Genomic DNA, 25,515 nt, shown 5'->3' with positions numbered 1-25,515 from the left:
AGAGCTACAAGAAGAGCAATTATATATATACCCACCAAAAATGTCTTCCTCTTCCAATATGGGACAATGTCTCATTGTTAAGAGGGAAAACTTAAAATTTTACTCAAAATTTTATTTTCCCTCCATTTCCCATTCATCCTCATTTTAAGAATATTCATCTTAAAATAATTAAGAATATTCATCTTAAAATAAAACCTCAACAATAACAACATCTACATATTAATAAAAGAATTTACAATCTTTAGTTTAGAAAAAAAAAAGAGTCAAAATTCAGAAGTGGAACAAAAGAATGTACAAGAAAATTAACTTAAAATGATCTTCACCAGGGGGTAACTTATCCACTGTTAATTAAAATTGATCCTTCACTTGTAAAAGTTTTCGCGTTCACATTCCTCCTTCCTTTTTGGTCTTAAAATTGTGCTTTGAGCTTGAGATCCCTCTAAAGGAGGGAACTAAGTACCACCCAATTGAAGTACACAATATTGCAAAAGACCTTCCATAAATAGCTAATAAAATCAATATCAATATCATTGTCATTAGCAAGTAATTATATTGAGGCAACGTTCTCTTGGATTCTGCTTTAGGTTCTTGATCTTCATTTGCTATTTCCTTTGAATTGTTCAGTGTCTTTTGAGTATCATTTGTGGTTTGTCTTTTCTTGACAATTACAATGGTCTTGCATTCATTGGAATTAGAAAAAACAAAACGAACCAAAGAGATATCATCACTGTCCAAGCCCATTTGGGTGTAAATCTTTTGTTTCTTTTCCTCCAGATCAGCCAAAAGTGCAGAAAACTTATCAAGGCCCCTGTTTGCATATGGGTTTCTCTTTTTTCTGGTTCTTGACAAGAACTTCCTCTTGGTGTTTTTGGTAGTTGAGGAAGGACTCAACAAATTAGTTTCATCAATATCATTGTCTTTGAGATGATGATGAAAATTTCCACAGATTAACCGTTTGAACATGTTGATAGAAAATTGGGATATACGAATTCAGGATTGTTTGGACAGGGAATGAAATATGAATGTTGTTTTGGTCGACTTTTAGTGTGGGATTCAACCGAGGAAAAAAGGATGAATTATAGCTTATTTAAGTACATAGTCAATTTGGAATATTTTGATCCAAACGAGAATAGTCAATTCATAAACAATTCCGCAGAAGCTTCTTTGAGGATTTTAGTTGACATCCAAATTCTTGCAAGGGAGGTTAACTCCCAAGTAATGTCGTACTAATGAAATAAAATAGTAATGTAGACTAGGGCACACGAGTTGGCTCTGGGCGTTTGATGTAAAAAAACGTATGGTCAAATAGCATAGCCACATATTCAGCTTTTGCAATGTCCCACTTCAAATGTGTTTTACACATTTGGTATTATCTTAAAAAGGTTAAGCTACACAAACCTATAACGCCACAACGGAGGGATTTGTTGAAGCTGGTCCAGAATTGGCAGGCTTCCTAGGAAGAGGTGTAACGATCATACCAGCCCAATCCGACCAACTTTTACCCAGCTTTAATAATATGTACTTTCTCCGTTTCAATTTATGTCAACTTATTTCTTATTAGTTCATGTCAAAAAAAATAATATTTTTCTTTATTTGGAAACAATTTACCTTTATGCAATTATTTATAACCACACAAAATATATGTGCCTTATTTTACACCACAAGTTCAAAAGTCTTCTCTTTTTTCTTAAACTCCGTGCTCAATCAAATGAGTTCACATAAATTGAAACGGAGGGAGTATTATTTTCTTATGAACTGGTTAATTATCAAAAGACTTTTTTTCTTTTGCTATGGTCATATATAACATATCAAATAAAAAAAAGTTATTTTAAAGATATTTTAGCAAAGTTACTCATTATTCCATTTGGCTAAAAACCAACTGAACCTTAGATGAGCTCAAATTGGTTGAGTCAAGATAAGTTGAGTTCAACAAATAAGTGGGTCAATGACCAACCCAACTTTGAACGAACTGGATAGATCAAATGGATTTGGGCTCGAATTGCCAACCCTATAAAAATCCATGCACTAAATAATTAAACCACAAATATAGCCGAGACAAAAAAAAAAAAAAAAAAAAACTAGGAAATCTAAATTAAAGTATTGTATACCGCCATACAGGGCAAAGGCCGAGGGTATATAAGCTCGGGAGGGTCAACTTGTGGAGCATCGAAGAATATGAGTGGAGAGTGATTAATCAAAAGATTTCTTTGAACTCAAGCTATGATGGATAACCTGGAAAGTCAAGAGCGGTCGGAAATTAGAGGCAAGAACGACTTTTTCTAATAAGTGAAACATGTCTCAAGTTCTAAAATAGACGGGACTACCCTTAAGGGTAGAGCGTCATTGGCCCCCGGAAAATTTGGAAAAACTATATATATATATATATATATTTTAAATAACATGTATATGACACCCTAAGACTCAAATCTTAGGTAGTTATAAACTTGACTTTTAGTATGCTGTTTAGGTTCGATTTTTACTCCATCATTTACTTAAAATTTTATTCTACAATGGTGGCCCCTCCAATTTCAAATCCTGGGGCTACCTCTAAGTATAAGTGTCTTGGCAAAAGTTGTAGTTCGTGAAATCTAGTTTCTAATGCATCAATATGTTCATCATTTGAACTTTACTTTCTCCTAGGGATGGGCGCTCACGAGTTTAGATTGAATATGAAAATTTTGGTTTGGATATTCAATTTTCTAATTAAATAAATGCCAATCCAAATCCAATCCAAATAAGTTCAGATTGGATCGGATTTTTTAAGTTCGATTTTAGATTAATCGGTTTGGATATTTCGAATTTTCGATTTTGAGACTATAAATTTGGATGTTTCTTCTTCTTCCAAAAATAAACACCTAAATAAAGTTTTCATGTTAAATTACCTAAAAAGTTCATCTTTCTCACTGCAATCATCCAAATAAAGTATTCAAATAATGAAATCATTATCAAGAAAATACAATAAAGGCATTAATAAGGTCGATAAAAAGTAACAATAGTAAAATTATGTCAAAATAAAAAGTATTCTAACAGTAACTTAGTAATTAATATTGAAGATATGAGATAATGTCTAGTGGGTCGGGGATTAGATTTATTACTATTGGCACATGGATAATGGACTAAATATAAGTATAAAAATTTTGAATTTTCGAATATCCACAAATATGAAATATCAAATCCAATATCCAATCCGAAATCAAAAAAGTTTAAAAACTAAATCCGAAATCCAATCCGTAATCCTAAAATCCAAACCAAATATCTAAAAAATTAGTATTTTGGTTTGGATATCGAGTCTGCCCAAACTATGTCCGCTCCTACTTTCTCCTGCGACCCAAGCAAAAGGATTTCTATTTAGTTTATTAATTTTACGGGAAATGGATGTACTCAAGCTAAATCAAATGCACCTAGGAAATGGCTACTGACCAGTGATCTTGCAAGAGTACCCTAGACTGATCACTCTTAGTCCCTCCGTCTAATGCCCTGACTCTCAGTCTCAATCATGCAAGAAAAAAATCCTTTTAGCTCATAAGTATAGACCTCCTCCCTCTGCTCCTTACCCAATAGATCACTTAGAATAGACCGAATCAAAACCGTTAAGCATTGTGTAATCATCCCAGACACCAACCACGTCATGGCCCTTTTATCAAGTTCGCACTGTGCAAGATTTCGACAGCCATTGAGCAAGATTTATTCACTGTTTAACTTCGGCCAGCTTTGTTTCAAGTGTATTTTTATCCCAACTAACTTAGTGTTATTTCCTAATGGGTGTAGGACCTTAAGATCACTGTAAATAGTCTTTTTTGGTTATTAAGGAAAGATTTTGTAGATGAATATGTGTATCGGTAGCTTTGAGACTTGTGGGCACCTTTGAGGTTTTCTTTGGTGATCGAACTTGCCCTTTTTGTTCTACTTTGAACTAAAGCTTAACTTTTTTAAATGATGAAATTCCTTGTTTGAGTTTCCTCCTTCCGATTCTTTTTCTTTTACTTTGAGTTTATTCGGTTCCTTATTTTAGTTCGCCATCATTTGCGACAGTGAGCATCCTGGACCACCAACAACTTGATGCTGTAGAAGCATTGGAAATAACAATAAATTAAAGCTGCTCCTTTTTCGACTACCATCACCGCTAAGTATTGTTTACCCGAAATATGGTACAATTGAATTTGTTCGTTGTTTCTAGACAAGATAATGAATTAATCGATTTAGATATAAGATACTTAGTGTATATTGTTAAAATAGAGTTTGCCCTTTGTCTGACTAATCGAGACTCGAACATAATTGGACAAGGTTCGGACTCGTGTAATATCGAACCATGATGCGAAGTTAGATTGCCAAGCTCGAGACCCAGAGACCGATCAAGATCGAAATCGGCCAAGATCGAGACCAAGCTAAAAAGAGACCGATCAAGATCGAGATCGGCCAAGATCAAGACCAAACAAAATAGAGATCGAGCGAGATCGAGGAAGGTTTATCGAGCCAAAAGACAGAAAACCGGAATATCCGTAATGAGGCAAGAATCACGGCGGAAATTCCGGCGCATATCAAGGAAAGGCTAATTAATTAATCTATCATGGGATTTCTTACTATATATAAAATTATATTAAGAGTAGGACTTCCCTACTATATAAAGGGGGTCTGATCATTTGTATACACCACGTTCACATAATACAAAGCAACACACTGCCTTCTTTCACCCTTTAATATTTTGTTACTTTGATCATACATTAGTAGAATATTCGCTTGGTTCGAGGGTGACCTAACGCGAAGGCCAAGGTCAATTGATCCGTTTGGTTTGCATTTATCTCTTTTATAGTTAATTTCAATATTAATTTATATATTTTTTCAATTTGTACCAATTTATACTACGTATTCTTAGAGACGCATATAAATTTGATTGTTATCCGTTTTTCGGGTAAATAGTTTAGCGTCCACCGTGGAGCTAAAGATAATAGTGGTTATTTGATACAAATCTCTCTAAAACACACTATTTTATACTTGCTCTTCAAAGTATCTTTGATTTCAGGCTAAAGATGACGAACTCCCAATTACTACCCCTGCATATCGATAACAGATCTGGCCATCAAGGTGAGAATAACAACGTGACGCCCGGGGACGAAAAGCCACCCGTTGACCCCGTTGGGACTCCGGCAGTGGATCCAATTGGCCTTAATTCGCATGTGGCCATCGACGCGAACCAGCATACTGGTCTCAAAATACCCAAAATATCCTAAATACCCAAAATATCTGATCTGCAGTCCGAAATACCCAAAATATCGGAGAAGATGGGATCAGACTATGTATGATTTTCGAAATGCTGCAAGCAACAGGTGGCGATAGCTCAGTTGCAAAGACAAACCCAGGCACTAAGCAGGGCTGACCCTGGTCCACCCCAGGAAGTCACCCACAGAACTAGGCCAACCGTAGTGAAGTCAAATGAGCAAGAATCGGGGACTAACCCCAAAATTATAAAAATGCTCGAAGAGCTGACAAGGGTGATATAGTAAAGGGAAAAGAAGATCGAAGCAAACGATAAAAAGGTTGAAACCTATAATTCCTGGGGTAGACCAAATCCCTGGGGCACCCCCGATACTGAAGGGAAACGATTCAAAGAAGTTCGTGCAAAACCCTTTTCCTCCGAGTGCGGCCCCAAAATCGATCCCTAAAAAATTTCGTATGCCCGAAATACCAAAGGACAATGTAACGACAGATCTAAACGAGCACGTAACCTCTTATACATGCGCTATCAAAGGGAATGATTTGGAAAACGACGAGATTGAGTCTGTTTTACTGAAAAATAATTAGGAAGACCCTGTCAAAGGGAGCGATGATATGGTACCATAATTTACCACCTAACTCTATCGATTCTTTTGCCATACTTACAGATTCTTTTGCAAAAGCACATGCCGGAGCCATAAAGGTCGAGACTAGGAAGCCGACCCTTTTCAAGGCAAGGCAGAAAGATAACGAGATTCTCAAAGAGTTTGTATCTCATTTCCAAATGGAACGAATGGATCTACCACCAGTCACCAGTGATTGGGCCGTTCAAGGTTTTCACTCAAGAACTAAATGAACGAAGCTCGGTGGCTTCACAATAGTTAAAGTAGAACTTGATTGAGTACCCGACTGTTACCTGGACCGATATACATAATCGATATCAATCGAAGATTAAAGTTAAAGACGACCAACTGGGGGCTCCTTCCGGGTCCGTTACCAAAAGGGATGTTGATCGAGAACCAAGGTTGAACAAGGATCGATACCAGCCGTATAATAGAGATCGTAGGGGCATCGGACCTGGGCACAACTCTGAACGAGGTGAAAAGAGATATGATCGAGGCTAGAGCTCTTGAGGGCTCATGAGCGAGAATGGTTTCGACAGGCATACCGGACCTAAGGAAGCACCGCGATTGTCGGAATATAACTTCAATATTGATGCATCCGCCATCGTATCGGCTATCAGACACATCAAGGATACTAAATAGCCTCGACCTCTGCAGGCCGATCCAACCCAGAGAAATCCCAATCAAGTATGGAAGTATTATGGCACCCATGGTCATAGAACGGAAGATTGCAGGCAGTTGAGAGAAGAAGTAGCCCGATTATTCAATGAAGGTCACTTTCGGGAGTTTCTAAGTGATATAGCCAAAAATCATTTCAAAAACAGAGAGTCCAATAGACAAAATGATCAAGAAGAACCGCAACACATTAATCGTCAGAGGGTTCGATGTTCCCCAAGGACTGTTGTTAAAATGCACCAAGGTGTCGATCACAAGAGAGAAACGAACTCGGGATTATGTACCTGAAGGAACCTTGTCCTTCACGAACGAGGACGCATAAGGGATCATGCAGCCCCATAATGATGCACTAGTAATATCTGTACTCATGGATAAGACTCAATTTAAACGTGTGTTAATTGATCCAGGTAGCTCGGCCAATATCATTCGGTCGAGGGTCGTAGAACAACTCGGCCTACATGACCAGGTTGTGCCCGCGACCCTAGTGCTAAATGGATTCAACATGGCATGTGAAACTACTAAGGGCGAGATAACTTTGCTAGTAAACATAGCCGGGACCATCCAAGAGATGAAGTTCCATGTGATCGAGGGTGACATGAAGTATAACGCCCTATTCGGGAGACCATAGATCCACAACATGAGAGCAGTGCCCTCGACACCAAGTTCTAAAATTCCCAACACCAGAGGGAATCAAAATAGTCTACGGGGAGCAACTCGCCGCAAAGAAAATGTTTGTCGTTGACAAAGTAATTCCAATATCGACATTCTCATCGACGAAGGGGTCAAATTCGAAGGGAAAACAGGAGGCCAAATAGCAATAACAAACGTAGGCCTTGACCCAACTAGAGAAGCATGGGGCTGACAAAGATGATGATTACGGGGTCCCTCGATATTTCATAGTCCCCGATGACTCTGACGCTACCAAATCAATGGTCGAAGAGATGGAGCAAATCATACTAATCGAACATCTTCCTGAACGAAAGTATACATGGGCACGAGGTTAAATCCCGAGCTCAAGAAAAAACTTATTCAATTTCTTATAGCTAATATGGATTGTTTCGCTTGGTCCCATCTCGACATGACAGGGATCCCTCTGGAAATCACCACCCATAAACTAAGCTTGAACCCGAAGTTCCATCCGGTGAAGAAAAAAGAAGACCCCAGTCTGAGGTCAAACATGCTTTCATCAAAGACGAGGTAACCAAGCTTCTAAAAATAGGGTCCATCCGTGAAGTAAAATACCCCAAATGGTTAGCAAACGTAGTAGTAGTCTCTAAGAAAGGAAAAGAATTTAGAATGTGTGTAGATTACAAAGATCTAAATAAAGCATGCCCCAAGGATTCTTTTCCTTTGCCTAATATCGATCACATGATCAATGCCACGACCGGCCACGAGATCCTCAGTTTTCTCGATGCCTACTCCGGATACAACCAAATACAGATGAACCCGGATGATCAAGAAAAGACCTCGTTCATTACTAAATACGGTACCTACTGCTATAATGTAATGCCATTTGGATTAAAAAAAGCTGGAGCCACTTATCAATGCCTAGTAAATCGGATGTTCGAAGAACAAATAGGAAAATCTATGGAAGTTTACATTGATGACATGTTAGTTAAGTCCCTACGAGCAGAGGACCATTTGAAGCATTTGCAAGAAACTCTCAGTATATTGAAGAAATACAACATGAAGCTGAACCCGAAAAAATGCTCATTCCGCATTGGGTCAGGCAAATTTCTCGGATTCATGGTAGCCAACCGAGGAATCGAGATTAATCCCGACAAGATCGAAGCTATCGATGGCATCATGGTAGCAAACAACGTAAAGACCGTGCAGAGGTTAACCGGGCGCATGGCCGCCCTAGGGCGATTCATCTCGAGGTACTCCGATAAGGGCCACCGATTTTTCTCGTTGCTAAAAAAGAAAAATAATTTCACATGGACCCCGGAATGCCAGTAGGCCTTGGAAGAACTTAAACGATACTTATCGAACCCGCCGCTGCTTCACACGCCGAGGGCAGGTGAACAAATTTACTTGTATTTGGCAGTATCATAGGTAGCGGTAAGTGGAGTCCTAGTCCGAGAAGAATCAGGTACGCAATTTCCTATTTATTATGTCAGTCGGACCTTAGGTAAGGCCAAACTTGATATCCCCACCTAGAAATATTAGTGCTCGCTTTGATAAGCGCCTCCATGAAACTAAAACCATAGTTTCAATATCACCCTATATGTGTTGTAACAACTTATCCACTTTGAAATATTTTGCATAACCCCGAGCTTTCGGGACGGTTGACCAAATGGGTCATAGAAATCAGCGGGTATGATATTGAATATCGACCCCGAATAGCAATTAAGTCTCAATTTTGGCAGACTTCCTAGCTAACTTCACGCCCCCTAGTACCCGAGGTCGAAAAAGAACTGTTGATAAACTCGGGTACGTCCTCAGGAATCTGGACCCTCTTCACGGACGGTGCTTCGAACGCAAAATGGTCCGGACTCAGCATCATACTAAAACCACCCACAGGCAACGTGGTTAGACAATCTACTAGAACTAGGAAATTGACTAACAATGAGGCCGAATATGAGGTCATGATTGTAGGTCTCGAACTAGCCAAAAGCTTGGGAGCGGAGGTGATCGAAGCCAAATGTGACTCCCTCCTCGTAGTGAACCAGGTTAACGGAACCTTCGAAGTTAGGGAAGAACGAATGCAAAGATACTTCGATAAGTTACAAGTAACTTTACACCGATTTAAGGAGTGGACCTTGCAACATGTGCCTCGAGATCAGAATAGTGAGGCTGATGCCCTCGCAAACTTAGGGTCAATGGTCAAGGAAAACGAGCTCAATTTGGGGGCCATCGTGCAACTCATGAGTTCAGTAGTCGAAGAAGGCCACACCGAGATAAATTCCACAAGCTTGACTTGGGATTGGAGAAATAAATACATAGAGTATTTGAAAACCGAAAAGATTCCCTTAGATCCAAAAGAATCGAGGGCCTTGCGCACAAAGGCAACACGATTCACCTTGTTAGAGGATGGAACCTTGTTTAGAAGAATGTTCGATGGTCCATTAGCGATATGTATGGGATCGGGAGACACCGAGTATGTTCTGAGGGAAGTTTATGAGGGAACTTGCGGGAATCACTCCGGTGTCGAATCATTGGTTCAAAAGGTAATCAAAGCCGGCTATTACTGGATCGATATGGAAAAAGATGCGAAAGCATTTGTTCAAAAATGTGAGAAATGCCAAAGGCATGTACCAATGATTCACCAACCCGGGAACCGCTCCATTCGGTCTTGTCACCATGGCCATTCATGAAGTGGGGAATGGACATCGTTGGCCCTCTTCCACGGGCACCAACTAAAGCTCAATTTATTTTATTTATGACTGACTATTTATCTAAATGGGTTGAAGCACAGGCCTTTAAGAAATTTAGGGAGAAGGAAGTCATCGACTTTATTTGCGATCACATCATATGTCGATTCGGGATGCCATCTGAAATTGTGTGTGATAACAAGAAACAGTTTATTGGCATCAAAGTGACTAAATTCCTCGAAGATCATAAGATTAAAAGAATCCTATCAACACCTTATCATCCTAGCGGGAACGGACAAGACAAATCGACCAACAAAACCATCATCCAAAATCTTAAGAAGAGGCTAACCGACGCCAAAGGAAAGTGGAAGGAAATCCTGCCCGAAGTTCTTTGGGCATACAGCACAACCTCGAAGTCTAGTACCAGGTCTACCCCATTCTCATTAGTTTATGGAGCCTAAGCTTTAATACCTGTCGAAGTCGGAGAATCGAGTATCCGATTCCGATATGCAACAAAGGAATCAAATAACGAGGCCATGAATACGAGCTTAGAACTATTGGATGAAATGCGTGAAGCCATCCTCGTTTTATTGGCCGCCCAAAAGAAATGGATCGAGAGATACTACAATCGAAGAGCCAATCTTCGATATTTTAACATCGGGGGCTTAGTGTTGAGAAAAGTCACCCTCAACACCCGAAATCCCAATGAAGGAAAATTGAGTCCGAATTGGGAAGGACCGTACCAAATTCTCGAGGTCACCGGAAAAGGGTCATACAAGCTCAAAATGATGAATGGGGAACAACTGCCGAGCAATGGAATATATCTCACCTAAAACGGTACTACTGTTAAGGTACACCCTTTTTCCATTCCTTTTCCATTTCAGATTAACACTTGTAGGTGGTCGACACGAAACGACGATGGATTTTTCAGCCTTAGGAACGAAGTGTTTAGGTCTGAAAGCACGTGTTGCACTCTTTTTCCCTCAGACCAATTTTGTCCCAAATGAATTTTTTCGGCGAGGTTTTTAACGAGGCAACAATGAAACGTGTTAACTTAGAATCAAGCTCGATTACGAATTGGCACCGAAGATCGATTCAACAATATCCGAGGTTCCTTTGTAATCAACCTCGAATACTGGGGGGAGACACTCGGATGTACACTATCTTCAAACATTAACTCTAGCTAGAAAACTACTTCATAAAGGGAGGGTATTGATAAATAAGATTTATTGTAAGGGCCAAATGGTCAAAACGAGCCATGCCCACATAGATCGTTCGAACCCTAACATAAAATATGTACGCATGTATGATTGTCTCGATCAAGAATAAAGAGAAGTACTTTTCTTTCAATCATCTTATGTTTTAAAAAATAAATCTCTTTACACCTCAAAGAGCCTCGCACTTCTGAAAATAACAAGCCCAAGGGCAATACATAACTGGAATGCAAATGACCACCCCCTCACTCGGGGAATGCTGTCCGACTCAAAAAGCCCAAGTCATTGGGCCTCGGGAGCAAAAGACCTAATAGGCAACTCCTCGATTTCTAAAGGTCACGGCCACCCCACTCGGGGACTATTATCTTGGGCAAGCCCGGATAAAATGGGAAAACAAGCCTAATAGGTAGATCCCTAAATAAAAGGCTACGACCAATTTAACATGGCTCAGAGACGTCCGAAATCCATAACAAAAATAGGCCTTTGAAAAAGATAAAAAAATTAAAACATTCTCACAACCGGCTCTAAAGGCTACCCTCAGCAAAGTCTCAAACTTAAGATGTTTTTGGGGAAAAACTTTGGTAACATCGAACCACAATAATGCCTTAACCCAGAAAGGCAATAAAGGCAAGGTTTGTGTGAACCCTCGAACACAACCTTATTGTTTCATGCTAAGGCATTTCAACCTTTGTGAATACAAATAACGAAGCAAAGAAAAAATATGAGAGCCGGAAGGGAAAGAAAAGCATTATATTTATAGTTTTTACAAAGGCCAAATTAGCCTAATACAAAAGTTACAACGGACAAAAAAGGCCTCAGACAAAATGCAAAACAAAAACAAAATGTCCTAAGTAGCTTGGTCTTCATCGGAGGTTGTATCTCCATCCTCGGGATTTTCTCCATCTTTGGATTCACTTAAGCTATCGGAGTCTTCCTCGGGGAAGGCCAGCCTCCGGGCCATGGCTTCTTCTGCTTTGGCATTTTCGATCTTAGCCATAATATCGAAGCCCTCAGCATGAACTCCCTCAAGGGCTTCCCTTCGATCTTGCCATTTCGCATGATCCACCATGCCCTTGGACTTGGCCTGGTTGACCTTGACGTCGACCTTAAATTGGGCCACTTAAGCATCAGCTTTTGTGTTGGCCACAACCACCTCAGATCTGGCTATGGCCGCCTCGGACCTGGCCACTTCGAGTTCATTGGCTAAGCTTACCTTATCAGAAATGACCAAATCCAACCTAGACTGAAGCTCCTTAATCTTCTCGACCGACTCCAATTGTGCTTGGACAATTTCCTTTTTCGAGGCTAGGATGTCCATGTTCTTCTTGAATTCTTCCGCCTCGGCCTGTATCGCATCCACCTACATTTTGAGTCGTCCGATTTGTTCGAGCCTCTACCGGACCTGCAGAATTGGATCCTTAGTAGTTATCTCTAATTCATCCTCACTATCATGAAGCACTCAAAATACTTTCTCGGCCATCTCGGCATGCTCATCCTGAGCTGTTACCAAATCTGCCCGAAGCTTCTCACAGAGAAGCTTGTAGGTGTCACTTCTCTCAGTTAGGTCCCGAACCTCAACCTCATGCTCCTCCAGGATTCAGAGGTAAGCCTCGTGATGCAACACCGACACCTGCAAACAAGGAAGAAGATGTTAGAATTATCTACAACTCCAAATATAAAAGAAATAATAGAGGGATCCTCGAAGTTACCCGATTCAGAGCGTGTTGGGACTCATTAAAAAAGGCAAGCGGCTCCCACCGCGTTCATCATGGCTTGTTCTTCTTCGGTCACCAAATACCTAAGGTAACTAGCAATCCCCACCGCGGGAGAGAAAACTCGGGAATCCTCCGGGACAGAAAGCACTATCTTCCGCCTACGGTCGGGGTTAACACTCAGGGTCGGGAATTGGTCCACCAATTTTAGGCTCGATGAAGACCCAATAGTTCCCGATGATAGCACTTTCTTCGGTACCAGTAAACCACCGAACCCGGTAACATCCTCCGAGGCAGCGGACTCGAGCCCATCCAAAAAGCCCTGGATAATATTCGCCCCCTAAATACCCCCGTAAGAGTGACTTTCCAACATATTGGCCTCACGGATCATAGCATCCAAAATCTGAGGGTATCCGGAAATATCAACCATCCCGAGCTCGTCCCTCGAGACATCTTCCACTGCCCGAGAAGCCTCGCCCTCGGTTTCTCTCTTGACCATCTCAGTTTGGGGTGGAGTGGCCTCAACGCTTCCTGGTCCAGGAACTTCGGCCAACGCTCCCTCATCAACCTACTCCAGTTCAGAGCACTTTTGTATCGAAACATTAGCCCGCACACGGGCCACAAGCGTAGAACTATTTTCCTCTTCTTCTTCTTCGGACTCATCCCTTAATCGGCGGATTAAGTCCGAAGGCATAGCATCAGTGTCCCCCTTAGGCTTGTGAGGCTTCCTTGCCATTTTTTTTTTCCGAGCGGGGGGAACTCGGAGCCCTTTTTCTCTTTTTCTCCTTGGTTTGCTTTGGAGCAGGTAGTCATGGAAGTTCTTCTTCGTTACCAGATGGGGGCCTCATTGCAACATCCTTCCCGACACCTACAAAGGAAAAAAGATGAGTAAGTTTGAGAAAGAAATGGAGACGATAATCGATCTAAAAGAGAAACTTACTGTGGTTGTGGGCCTCCCATCGACCCTTTGATAACTCCATCCAAGCACGCTTGGAGTATGGTTTTTGCGAAACCAGGCCCTCAACCCATTGCTTGAGTTCTGACATCTGGGCCACAACTGCAACATTGAAAACATAAATGAGGGAAGAAGAAAGGAAGTAAAATAACAAATAAAAACATTCAAGGAAGTACTACTTACGATTCATGTTCCATTTCTCAGAAAACGACATGTCTTCGGCATGGATCAGGCCCAAAGTCCTTATTCGGACAAATCGGCCCATCCAACCTCGATCACGAGCATCGTGTAAAATCGAGAACATGGCTTTATTGGCTCGGCGAGCAAGCTTTATCAGCCCCTCTCGATAGAGTCGTGGAATGTAAAGACGCATAAGGTGATCGAAGGTGAAAAGACACCCCTCGATTTTGCTTGTGAAGAATCGGAGGAGAATCACTATCCTCCAAAAGGAAGGATGGATCTGGCCGAGGGTCACATCGTATCTCTTGCAGAAGGTGACGGTGACAGGTTCTAAGGGACCCAATGTGAAGGGGTAAGTGTAAACACTTAGGAACCCCTCCACGTGGGGTAGTAATCGATTCCTCAGGTGATAGGACTACCAAATTCTTTTTGTCCCAGTTGCATTCCTCTTTAACGTTTTTGAATATTTTCTTGGTGATCGAGCATATGTACCTCGATACCGGCTCACATCGGCCATGTACCGAGGAGGCCTTTTCGACCTTAAAATCAGTGACGGTTGGGCAGCCTACCGGAACGAATTCCTCGGGGTGGGGCTTTGCCGCAGCCTCACCACCGGTAGGTCGTGATGAAGAAACGACCTCTTTTTGCGACACGGTTTTGGAGGTTTTCGCCATTTACAAGGAAAAGAGAATTAGGATGGTATATGGTTGGGTTAAAGCTCTAAGAAATTTTGGGTGTAAAAATTATGGAGAAAAGAGATTTTTTGAAGAAGAAGCAAGAGTAAAGAGTTCTTTGAGTGTCAAAGATTAAATGGAAAAGCTAGGGTTCTTATAGGTTGCTGGCGACGGTTCGGGACCGGTAGTGGCCGACCAATAACTGATGGGCATTAAATGCCTTGGTAACTAAATTGATAGGACATTTCTTCGTATACGTCATAATTGGGCTCATCGCTGACGTCATTACCCATCGAGTCGGAGTTTCAAAAATTCATATCGTTTCTCGCCATCTTCCTTCCGAGAAATGAGGGGACTATCTGTATACGGTTAAAATAGAGTTTGCCCTTTGTATGAATAATCGAGACTGGAACATAATTGTACAAGGTTCAAACTCGTGTAATATCGAACCACGATGCAAAGTTAGATTGCAAAGCTCGAGACCCAGAGACCGATCAAGATCGAGATCGGCTAAGATCGAGACCAAGTTAAAAAGAAACCGATCGAGATCGATATGGACCAAGATTGAGACCAAACAAAATAGAGATCGAGCGAGACCGAGGAAGGTTTATCGAGCCAAAATACAGAAAGCCGGAATATCCGTAATGGGGCGAGAATCACGACGGTGTGAGCACCTAATTTTGACTATATTTGAAATTTTATCTTCTACTATCTAAATATTTTTAGAAATTTAATATATTTATTTTAGCTTTGTTAAATTTCTTTTATAGGATAAAATTTAAAAATAATTTAAAAGGTCAAATTATTACTATTAGTATTATATTTATTTTTTATCTTTATTTTAAAATAAAATTAAATTTAAAAAAAATGAATTTTTTTATTTTCGGATGGGAATAAATTAATAGGAAAATTAAAAGAATGGAATAAAAAAGTAAAAGTAAAAGTAGATGGAAATTGATTTTTAAAAAAAAGTAAAAGAAAGTGGAAAATTAAAAAAATAAAAGTAAAAGAATATGGAAATTTTAAAAATAAAAAGTAAAAGACAGATGAAATTAAAAAATAAAAGTAAAGTTAGCTGAATTTTTTTTTTTAAAAGTAAAAGTAAGTGGAAATTAAAAAAGAAAAGTAAAATAAGTGGAAATTAAAAAAAGAAAAGTCAAATAAGTGAAAAATAAAAGAAATAAAAGTACAAAAAGTGGGAAATTAAAAAATTAAAAGTAAAGGAAAGTGGGGTATTATTTTTGTTTTAAAAAAAGAAGAAAAATGGGAAGTGGGAATTTATTTTAATTAAAAAATAATAAAATAATTAAAACAAAATCTGAAAAAATATCAAAATTTTTTATAAATAGAAGAGAAATGTGAGGAGAAAAGAGGGAGAGAGAGAGAAGAAAAAGAGAGAGGAGAGAATTGAGAGAATTTTATTTTCGTCTTCTATACTAAGAGAATTTCTACTCGTGTCATTCTTTGTTCGTCTCTTCTTTTCGAAAAATCTAGCTATTCGAGAATTTCTACTCGTGTCATTCTTTGTTCGTCTTCTTCGCTTATGCTTGTTCGACGTTCGTCTAAGTTACTGTACCTATTCTTGAAAACTCATTTAATTGGAAATTTTGCATTAAAGGTTTAATCTTTCCTCTATTCTTTTAATCTTATTTCATGTGATTTTATTTATTTGCCTCTAAACTTTATAAATAATAATGTAAATTAGTCCTTAAATGCTATATACTTAATCATGTTTCTGAAAATATGGTATTCAAACTTGCTTTAAAGTTAGGAAGATTTGGACCCTAATAAGTTTGGACTTCAATTGTTGGATTGTAGGGTATTGGTATATGATGATTTATTTATTCAAATATCTAAAATCATACACTTCTTCCATAAGTAATTCTATAATTCATGACCGTACAATACTCTAAAAAATATAGGAAGAATAATGAACACCGATAGAGTTCTTTAGGCACGCATTTAATTAGTTTATCATGATTATGTATACGTTCGTGTGGCATAATTGTGATTTCCAAAAATAAAATTGAAGTATGTGTTAACTTTGGCCTAACAATCTTAATAATAAAATGTTATTAATTGTGTACACGTACGCGTGACAAGATTTCGGCATAATAAACAAAACGGATTCACACACGTGATTCGTTTCAAAGATAATTCCATATTTTAATAATTAAAAGCGGATAGATAGAACATGAAAACCAATAAATCATAATTTATCTAAAATTAATTCTAGCCAAGTTGTAGTCAATAAAGCGACCATGCTGGAACCACGTGACTTGGGGAATGCCTTACACCTTCTCCCCGGTCAACAGAATTTCTTACCTGAACTTTATTTTCGCAGACCAATAATAAAAGAGTCAAATCTTCCTTTGAATAGGGATTCAAATAAAAGGTGACTTGGAACACCAAATATTCAATTCCAAGTGGCGGCTCCGTAAATAAAATAATTTCTACTCAAATTTATCACTTTAATTGGAAAAACTCTTTAACCCACAACAATCCATACACATATCTTTTGTGGGGGAAAAAGGAGGTGGGGGAGGTGTGACAGCTCTGGCGACTCTTCTGGTTCAGGGTTCAGAATTCGAGCTTTTAATGTGATCTATACTTGGCTTTCTTGATTGTTGATATTACTGTGTTTGTGGGCCTAATGTGCTATTGTCCCTCATTTACCGCTTTGATATTATTTGAACTATATAAACTTTCTTCTTACTTCTCTCTTCTGAGTCTTCTGAATTTATGGTGCACACGTACGCGTGGCCCACTTTTCTGTTAGAGGTCATACCAAATAGATCGAGGCTGGATCAGTAACTAGGCCGAGTAGACTTTCGTACTCCCGGTACGTTGCCCTCACCTTGGCTCGAGCTGTTTGTTTGGGTAAGTCATGTATAAAACACTCCCCCCAAGATTTTAAACCTAGAATAACATAACCTCATGCCGGATCCCTAGTAGGAACGTTTGTTTGCATCACGTGCATTTGACTTTGGGGATTCAAAACAGGAGCTGGGTCCGTCTAGGACAGGTGTACCCCGATAATTACAAGACCATCCTAATGCATCTTATGTGCTAGATGTACTTTATGTTTGATTCGGTTTGTGCATGTTGACCAATTTCTAAAACATAAAAATAAGAATTGAGAGAAAACCAGAACGAAGAAAATAGGAGAGAGAAAATTTACCTAGTTTTTAAAAAATCTCGATATTTAAAAATCCAAAAACACTGTCAAAATTTTAACCCAAAACGATTATTAAAAAATAAGATTGAATTTTTCCCAAAAATAAATGTGTCATCCCATTCCTGAAATATTGACCGAACTACACGGGTCTGATTCTCACTGGATGTGAGATACGTAGGCAAACCTCATCGGTTCCGGCCCCAATTTTCCAAAAATTCAAAAAATATTTTCCCTTTCCTTAGTTCCCTCTTTAAAATTTTTTCCTTAGAAAATCCAAAAAAAAAAAAAACTAAATCCAAAAATATTTTTCTTCTTTTCCAAAGTTTTTCATTCGAAAAATAAAAAGAAAAAAAAATTTTCAAATCAAAAATCCAAAATATTTTCTTTCTTCTTTAGAATTATATATTTTTGTTTAAAATTCAAAATTCCATAAAAAGAAAAAATTCAAATAAAATAATATTTAAAAGTCTTTATTAAAAAGAATTAGGTCAGTCTATTCCTGATCTCTCCTAAACTACGTAATGATCTGATTCACGTGGCGTCATGATACGTAGGCAATCCCCATCGGATTCGATCATAGCCATAAATAAATTGAATAAAAAAATAAACCGAAAAAAAGAAGAAACAAATTGAGTGAAAAAGAAAGAAAAGTGTGACAAAAAAAAATAACAAAGAGCGAAAAACAACAAAAAGAGAAAGAAAAAAGAAATCAAGGTATGAAAAAAAATTCAAAAAGAAAAGAAAATAGAAAAAAAAAAGGAGAGCCTCCCGAGAATGAATCAGTTCATCCCTGTTAGTGAATCATACTCGAGCTTGTTCCAAAATGTAGTTAGGTTAGGTCTACTGCAGCCAGTAGTCCCGAACCAGCGCATCGAGCTAATGCTAGATGTGAATACCACTCTGGAGCAGTGGGATATGATACAGAAGACTGTTGGATTCTTAAGAGAGCAGTGGAAGACCTCATCGAGGTCAAGGCAATAGTTCTTAAGGATGAAGAGGCCCCTAATATGATGAACAATCCTCTGCCTACTCACACCAATGGGCCAGTAGTCGGAATGGTATGTGAATATTAGGAATTTAATCCAGCACTGAAAGCCATAATAGCCATTTCCGCGGCAGAAGAGAAACCTAAAAACGGGCGCCAAAAATGAAAAGTTCTCTATCAGATGGGAGTCTCAGTAGCCGGTCTTGCAATATTTTCTGCGTCTGGATTATTTCAGGGTGTAATGCGGACGTTTTACTTTTATTGGCTTACTTTGTGATGTAAACCCTTTTATCTTTTTTTTTTAAAAAACAAAAAATCAAATCAAATGAAATTAATATTTCATTGAATGTCTCTTTTCTTAATCTTGTCACCTTTCTTATTCCCTTTTTAGTTCTGTTAATGTAGATTTTAATGGCATGACATGCTTGCGGACTTCATGCCTAAATCCTAAAATGTTGTCAGACCTCGAAATAATGAATCAAGAAGCAGAATGTGTTGAAGATAAGGCTTGTGAGAAAATAAACAAAGAATTGGAACTGTAGGCCTAGGAAAAGTCCGAATAAAATCAGAAGAAGTTGAAATTCCCTCTCTTCGGATCATTGTTGAAGTCGAGATTGAGGATAAACATTGGGTCAAGAATCGATTGGAACAATTGACACTGATTGATGAAAAGCTATTGGCCGTAGTTTGTCATGAGCAGTTGTACCAACAAAGAATGGCTAGTGCCTACAACAAGAAAGTGCGGCCCAGGAAATTTGAAGTGGGGCAACTCGTTCTGAGATGTATCCTCCCGCATCATGAAAAAGCTAAAGAAAATTAGCTCCAAATTGATGCAATCAAAAAGGTACTATGTTTGACCCTTCACGCACCTTTAATGCTCTTTGATTGACATGATGAAGGCTTTTATTCTCGCTACCCAAATACCATTAACCCTTTTTGCCAACCCTTTGAGCCGGTTACCTTTTTTTGATTACCCTCTTTGGAACCTGAAGGAGTTATTGAAAAGAAAAACAAAACAAGAAGAAAAAAAGAAGAAAAAAAAGGAAAAGGAAAGAGAAAGAAAACAAAACAGACAGAAAGACAAAAGAAAAACAATAGTTCATGTTACCTTGAACTACGTTCGACTTGATTCCGAAAGGATACGTAGGCAACCTCTCTCTGGGGTTCAGTCACACCAAAATAAAAAACATTCCAAAAAAAAAAAGAAAAGAAATTGAAACTGGGGCAGATGTTACAATGGTTCAGCGATGGTTTCGCCTGAAAGGTTCCAAAGTTGTAATTCAATCCAAATCCTTTTTACCCAAATCCTTTTCAAGTCCTTCCGATCAATCAACGAAAATGTTCAAGAATTGGAGGATACAGTTACTTGGATCTGATACAACCAAATAGAGAAATAAAATAAGAGAGTCTTATTGGTGAAAAACCTCACGGGTACCGTAGGGCGATGGCGAGCATAGAAAATAAAAATGAGAGAGTCTTGGTAGTGAAAACCCGCAAAGGGCACTATAAGGCGATGGTGAGAAGAGAAATGAGGGAGGTCAGCTGGTGAAAACTCGCAAAGAGCACTACTGATCAAAAAGAGGATCTTCACAGCCATTTGCATGGACACAGTCCAGTGCAAGGTTTCTCGGCTTCAAGGCAAAGGTTGTGATGAATTGCTGAGAGTCGGACGGTTTACACAGATCAGGCATCCAGTCCAAAAAGCATGCCATGTCCATTAAAGTCCGCATATACTCCCAGATAACTCCTTCTTTAATTTCTGTTCCCCGAAAGTGACACCTCTTGTTTAAACTCATTATCCATTCCATTATTGTTTTTCTTTGAATCCCTTTCAGTATAACTTAGTGTCAAAATAAAGGCAAAGAAATGATGGTAAGACTGATTACAGGGCTCTCGTTTGAAGCGAACAGATACTTTGAAAAAGGCACCCAACCTCGGTAAGGGTATCAAGGCCACAAACTGACCACCACTTTGAACATTCATGATTTTTCATTGTTTGCAATAGGAACAAAGCAGTGTAGAATGGCGATTCCTAAAGGACTAATGTCACCAAAGGTAAGTTTTCTCAAAATCTCCACTTTCCTTTATTTTTAGCATGCATCACTACTGCTCATACTTCTCATTTTTGTAGCTTAACTTAGGTAGAACCTTTTCGCCTAGGGGGGATCCAGCTCATAGTTTCGGGTAGAAGTATTTTTTGCCCAGGCTATTTTTCGTAGCTTAACCTAGTTAGAACCTTTTTGCCTAGGGGGATCCAGCTCATAGTTCTAGGTAGAAGAACTCTTCGCTCAGGTTTTTTTTCGTAGCTTAACTCAGGTAGAACCTTTTCGCCTAAGGGGATCCAGCTCATAGTTCCGGGTAGAAGTACTCTTCGCTCAGGTTATTTTTTGTAGCTTAACCCAGGTAGAACCATTTCTCCTAGGAGGATCCAGCTCATAGTTCCGGGTAGAAGTACTCTTCGCCCAGGATGTTTTACGTAGCTTAATTAGGTAGAACCTTTTCGCCTAGGGGTATCCAGCTTATAGTTTGGGGTAGAAGTACTCTTCGCTCAGGATGTTTTACATAGCCTAACCCAGGTAGAACATTTTCGCCTAGGGGGATCTAGCTCATAGTTCAGGGTAGAAGTACTCTTCGCTCAGGTTGTTTTACGTAGCTTAACCCAGGTAGAACCTTTTCGCCTAGGCAGATCCAGATCATAGTTCCGGGTAGAATTACTCTTCGCCCAGGTTGTTTTACGTAGCTTAACCCAGGTAGAACCTTTTCGCCTAGGGGGATCCAGCTCATAGTTTGTTCCGGGTAGAAGTATTCTTCGCTCAGGTTGTTTTACGTAGCTTAACCCAGGTAGAACCTTTTCGTCTAGGGGGATCCAGCTCATAGTTCCAGGTAAAAGTACTCTTCACCCAGGATGTTTTACGTAGCTTAACCCAGGTAGGACCTTTTCTCCTAGGGGGTTCCAGCTCATAATTCTGGGTAGAAGTACTCTTCGCCCATGATGTTTTACGTAGCTTAATCCAGGTAGAACCTTTTCGCTTAGGGGGATCCAGCTCATAGTTCCGGGTAGAAGTACTCTTCGCTCAGGTTGTTTTTCGTAGCTTAACCCAGGTAGAACCTTTTCGCCTAGGGGGATCCAGCTCATAGTTCCGGGTAGAAGTACTCTTCGCTCATGTTGTTTTTCGTAGCTTAACCCAGGTAGAACCTTTTCGCCTAGGGGGATCCAGCTCATAGTTCCGGGTAGAAGTACTCTTCACTCAGGTTGGTTTACGTAGCTTAACCCAGGTAGAACCTTTTCGCCTAGGGGGATCTAGCTCATAGTTCCGGGTAGAAATACTCTTCGCTCAGGTTGTTTTACGTAGCTTAACCCGGGTAGAAACTTTTCGCCTAGGGGGATCCAACTCATATTCCGGGTAGAAGTACTCTTCGCTAGGCTCGCTTTTCGCAGTTTATCCTAGGTAGAACCTTTTCACCCAGGGGATTCATTTTCATTTCAGTAATACAGGGAACCAACCCCTGGTTACATTTTTTTGTTTTCCTAATACAGGGTGCCATCTCCTGGTTACCTTTCCTTAATAGTATCAGGGTACACCAATCCCTAGTCGCTTTTCCAATATAGGGTCTCCACTCCCTAGTTTCTTTCATTTTAGACATATGGTCTCCATTCCCTAGTCTCTGATTTTTTTTTTCCAGGGTATATCATTCCCGACCTTTTATTGCTTTCAATAAAGAACTAGTTTTGAATTTTGTTACAATAACTCACGAAATTTTCCTAGTGCGAACTGGGGCAGAAAATTTTTGCTCGTTTGTGTGTTTTGGTATCTGAGTAGGTTTTACCTCGAGGCACTGGGTTCGAGATGGAAAAAAGAAGAAGTCTCAATTCAGAATAAACAAAAAGAAAAAATAGGTGAATCCAAAATGCAAAAGTAGTTGAAAAGATGTGGAATGCTCAAGACATGACTGAAGCCACAGGCATTGAAGTCCCATTTTGATTAGAAGAAGCTATAGAACAATGAACTAACACCTACAGCTAGCGAGCATCAAGGTTTAGATGAGAGTCTGCATGAAGAACCAGTCAAGACTCAAGATCAAGTTTCAGAAGACTCATAGATAGGAAACTTGTAACTCATAGCTGATAGGCTTGTTGAGTTTCTTTTTTATTTTGATATAATAGCAGGATCGTGGACTGAAGCCTCGACGGAACCTTACTCGACTTCTCAACTCATCATTCCACCATTCTCCTTGAACTACACGCTACCTGATTCCCTTATAACCCGGGATATGTATGTTGTCCAAAACCAGGACTCGGTTGCACCCTATCTTTTATTTCTTTTCCTTTTGAATAACAGTTTGGTCAAAAATTAATCACATGGCTCACCTAGTCTTTGCCTGAAAGCTCTTCAAGTTTTCAAACAAAGAGGGGCAGCTACGAGCACCTAATTTTTACTATATTTGAAATTTTATCATCTTCTACTATGTAAATATTATTAGAAATTTAATATATTTTTTTAGCTTTGTTAAATTATTTTTATAGGATAAAAAGTAAAAATATTTTAGAAGGTAAAATTATTACTATTAGTATTATTTTTATTTTTTATCTTTATTTTAAAATAAAATAAATTAAAAAACAAACCGAAAAAAATAATTTTTTTATTTATTTTCGGATGGGAATAAAATAATAGAAAAATTAAAAGTATGGAATAAAAAAGTAAAAGTAAAAGTAGGTGGAAATTATTTTTAAAAAAAACGTAAAAGAAAGTGAAAAATTTTAAAAATAAAAGTAAAAGAATGTGGAAATTTTAAGGAAATTTTAAAAATAAAAAGTAAAAGAAAGTTGAAATTAAAAAATAAAAGTAAAGTTAGCTGAATTTGTTTAAAAAAAAAAAGTAAAAGTAAGTTCAAATTAAAAAAGAAAAGTAAAATAAGTGAAAATTACAAAAAGAAAAGTAAAATAAATGGAAAATAAAAGAAATAAAAGTAAAAAAAGTGGCAAATTTAAAAACTAAAAGTAAAGGAAAGTGGGGTATTATTTGTTTTTTTAAAAAAGAAGAAAAATGGGAAGTGGGAATTTGTTTTAATTAAAAAGTAATAAAATAATTAAAACAAAATCTGAAAAAATTTCAAATTTTTTTATAAGTAGAAGAGAAATGTGAGGATAAAAGAGGGGGAGAGAAATAGAAGAAAAAGAGAGGAGAGAATTGAGAGAATTTTATTTTCGTCTTCTATGCTAAGAGAATTTCTACTCGTGTCATTCTTTGTTCGTCTCTTCTTTTCGAAAAATCTAGCTATTCATCAACCAAAACCTAACAAAAATACTTCATAACATTCCTTTTTACACGCCAAAAAGTGAAGTCAATAGTCGAGGTCGAGGATTCTGTTGGAGCTCCGTTCACTAGCTTTTATGTTCTTCTTCGCTTATGCTTATTCGACGTTCGTCTGAGTTACTGTACCTGTTCTTGGAAACTCATTTAATTGAAAATTTTGCATTAAAGGTTTATTCTTTCATCTATTCGTTTAATCTTATTTCATGTGATTTTATTTATTTGCCTTTAAACTTTATAAATAATAATGTAAATTAGTCCCTAAATGCTATATACTTAATCATATTTCTGAAAATATGGTATTCAAACTTGCTTTAAAGTTAGGAAGATTTGGACCCTAATAAGTTTGGGATTCAATTGTTGGATTGTAGGGTATTGGTATATGATGGTTTATTTATTCAAATATCTAAAATCATACACTTCTTCCACAAGTAATTCCATATTTCATGACCTTACAATAATCTAAAAAATATAGGAAGAATACTGAACACCGATAGAGTGCTTTAGGCACGCCTTTAATTAGTTTATCACGATTATGTATACGTTCACGTGGCATAATTGTGATTTCCAAAAATAAAACCGAAGTATGTGTTAACTTTGGCCAAAACAATCTTAATAATAAAATGCCATTAATTGTGTACACGTACGCGTGACAAGATTTCGGCATAATAAACAAAACGGATTCACACACATGATTCGTTTCAAAGATAATTCTATATTTTAATAATTAAAAGCGGATAGATAAAACATGGAAATCAATAAATCACAGCTTATCTAAAATTAATTCAAGCCAAGTTGTAGTCAATAAAACGACCGTGCTGGAACCACGAAATTTGGGGAATGCCTTACACATTCTCCCCGGTCAACAGAATTCCTTACCCGAACTTTATTTTCGCAGACCAATAATAAAAGAGTTAAATCTTCCTTTGAATAGGGATTCAAATAAAAGGTGACTTGGAACACCAAAAATTCAATTCCAAGTGGCGGCTTTGTAAATAAAATAATCCCTACTCAAATTTGTCACTTTAATTGAAAAAACTCTTTAACTCACAATAATCCATACACATATCTTTTGTGGGGAAAAAAGGAGGTGTGACAGGTGGAAATCCCGGCGTATATCAAGGAAAGGCCAATTAATTAATGTATCATGTGATTCCTTACTATATTTAGAATTATATTAAGAGTAGGACTTTCCTACTATATAAAGGGGGTATGATCATTTGTATGCATCACGTTAACATAATACAAAGCAACACACTGCCTTCTTTCACCCTTCAATATTTTGTTACTCCGATTATACATTAGCTGAATCTTCGCTTGGTTCGAGAGTGATATAACTCGAGGGCTAAGGTCAATTGATCCGTTTGATTTGTATTTATCTCTTTTATAATTAATTTCAATATTAATTTATATATTTTCTCAATTTGTGCCAATTTATATCATGTATTCTTAAAGCCGCATATATATTCGATTGTTATCTTG

At 38.3% G+C, this 25,515-nt stretch overlaps 1 protein-coding gene across 1 annotated transcript; it reads right to left on the bottom strand.

The window, feature by feature from the left end:
- Positions 1–219: 219 nt before the first annotated feature.
- On the bottom strand, positions 220–1,039 carry LOC104105381 (uncharacterized). Its single transcript, XM_009613664.2, has one exon. The coding sequence runs from the start codon at positions 961–963 to the stop codon at positions 385–387; it is 579 nt and encodes a 192-aa protein (XP_009611959.1). The 5' UTR covers positions 964–1,039; the 3' UTR covers positions 220–384.
- Between the last annotated feature and the right edge of the window lie 24,476 nt (positions 1,040–25,515).

This window comes from Nicotiana tomentosiformis, chromosome 11 (assembly GCF_000390325.3).
Source record: "Nicotiana tomentosiformis chromosome 11, ASM39032v3, whole genome shotgun sequence".
NCBI lineage: Eukaryota > Viridiplantae > Streptophyta > Magnoliopsida > Solanales > Solanaceae > Nicotiana > Nicotiana tomentosiformis.
This window is presented reverse-complemented; position numbering and strand designations above follow the sequence as displayed.

Coding starts and splice junctions, on each gene's coding strand:
- LOC104105381 (XM_009613664.2), bottom strand. CDS start 963: ATGTTCAAACGGTTAATCTGTGGAAATTTTCATCATCATCTCAAAGAC.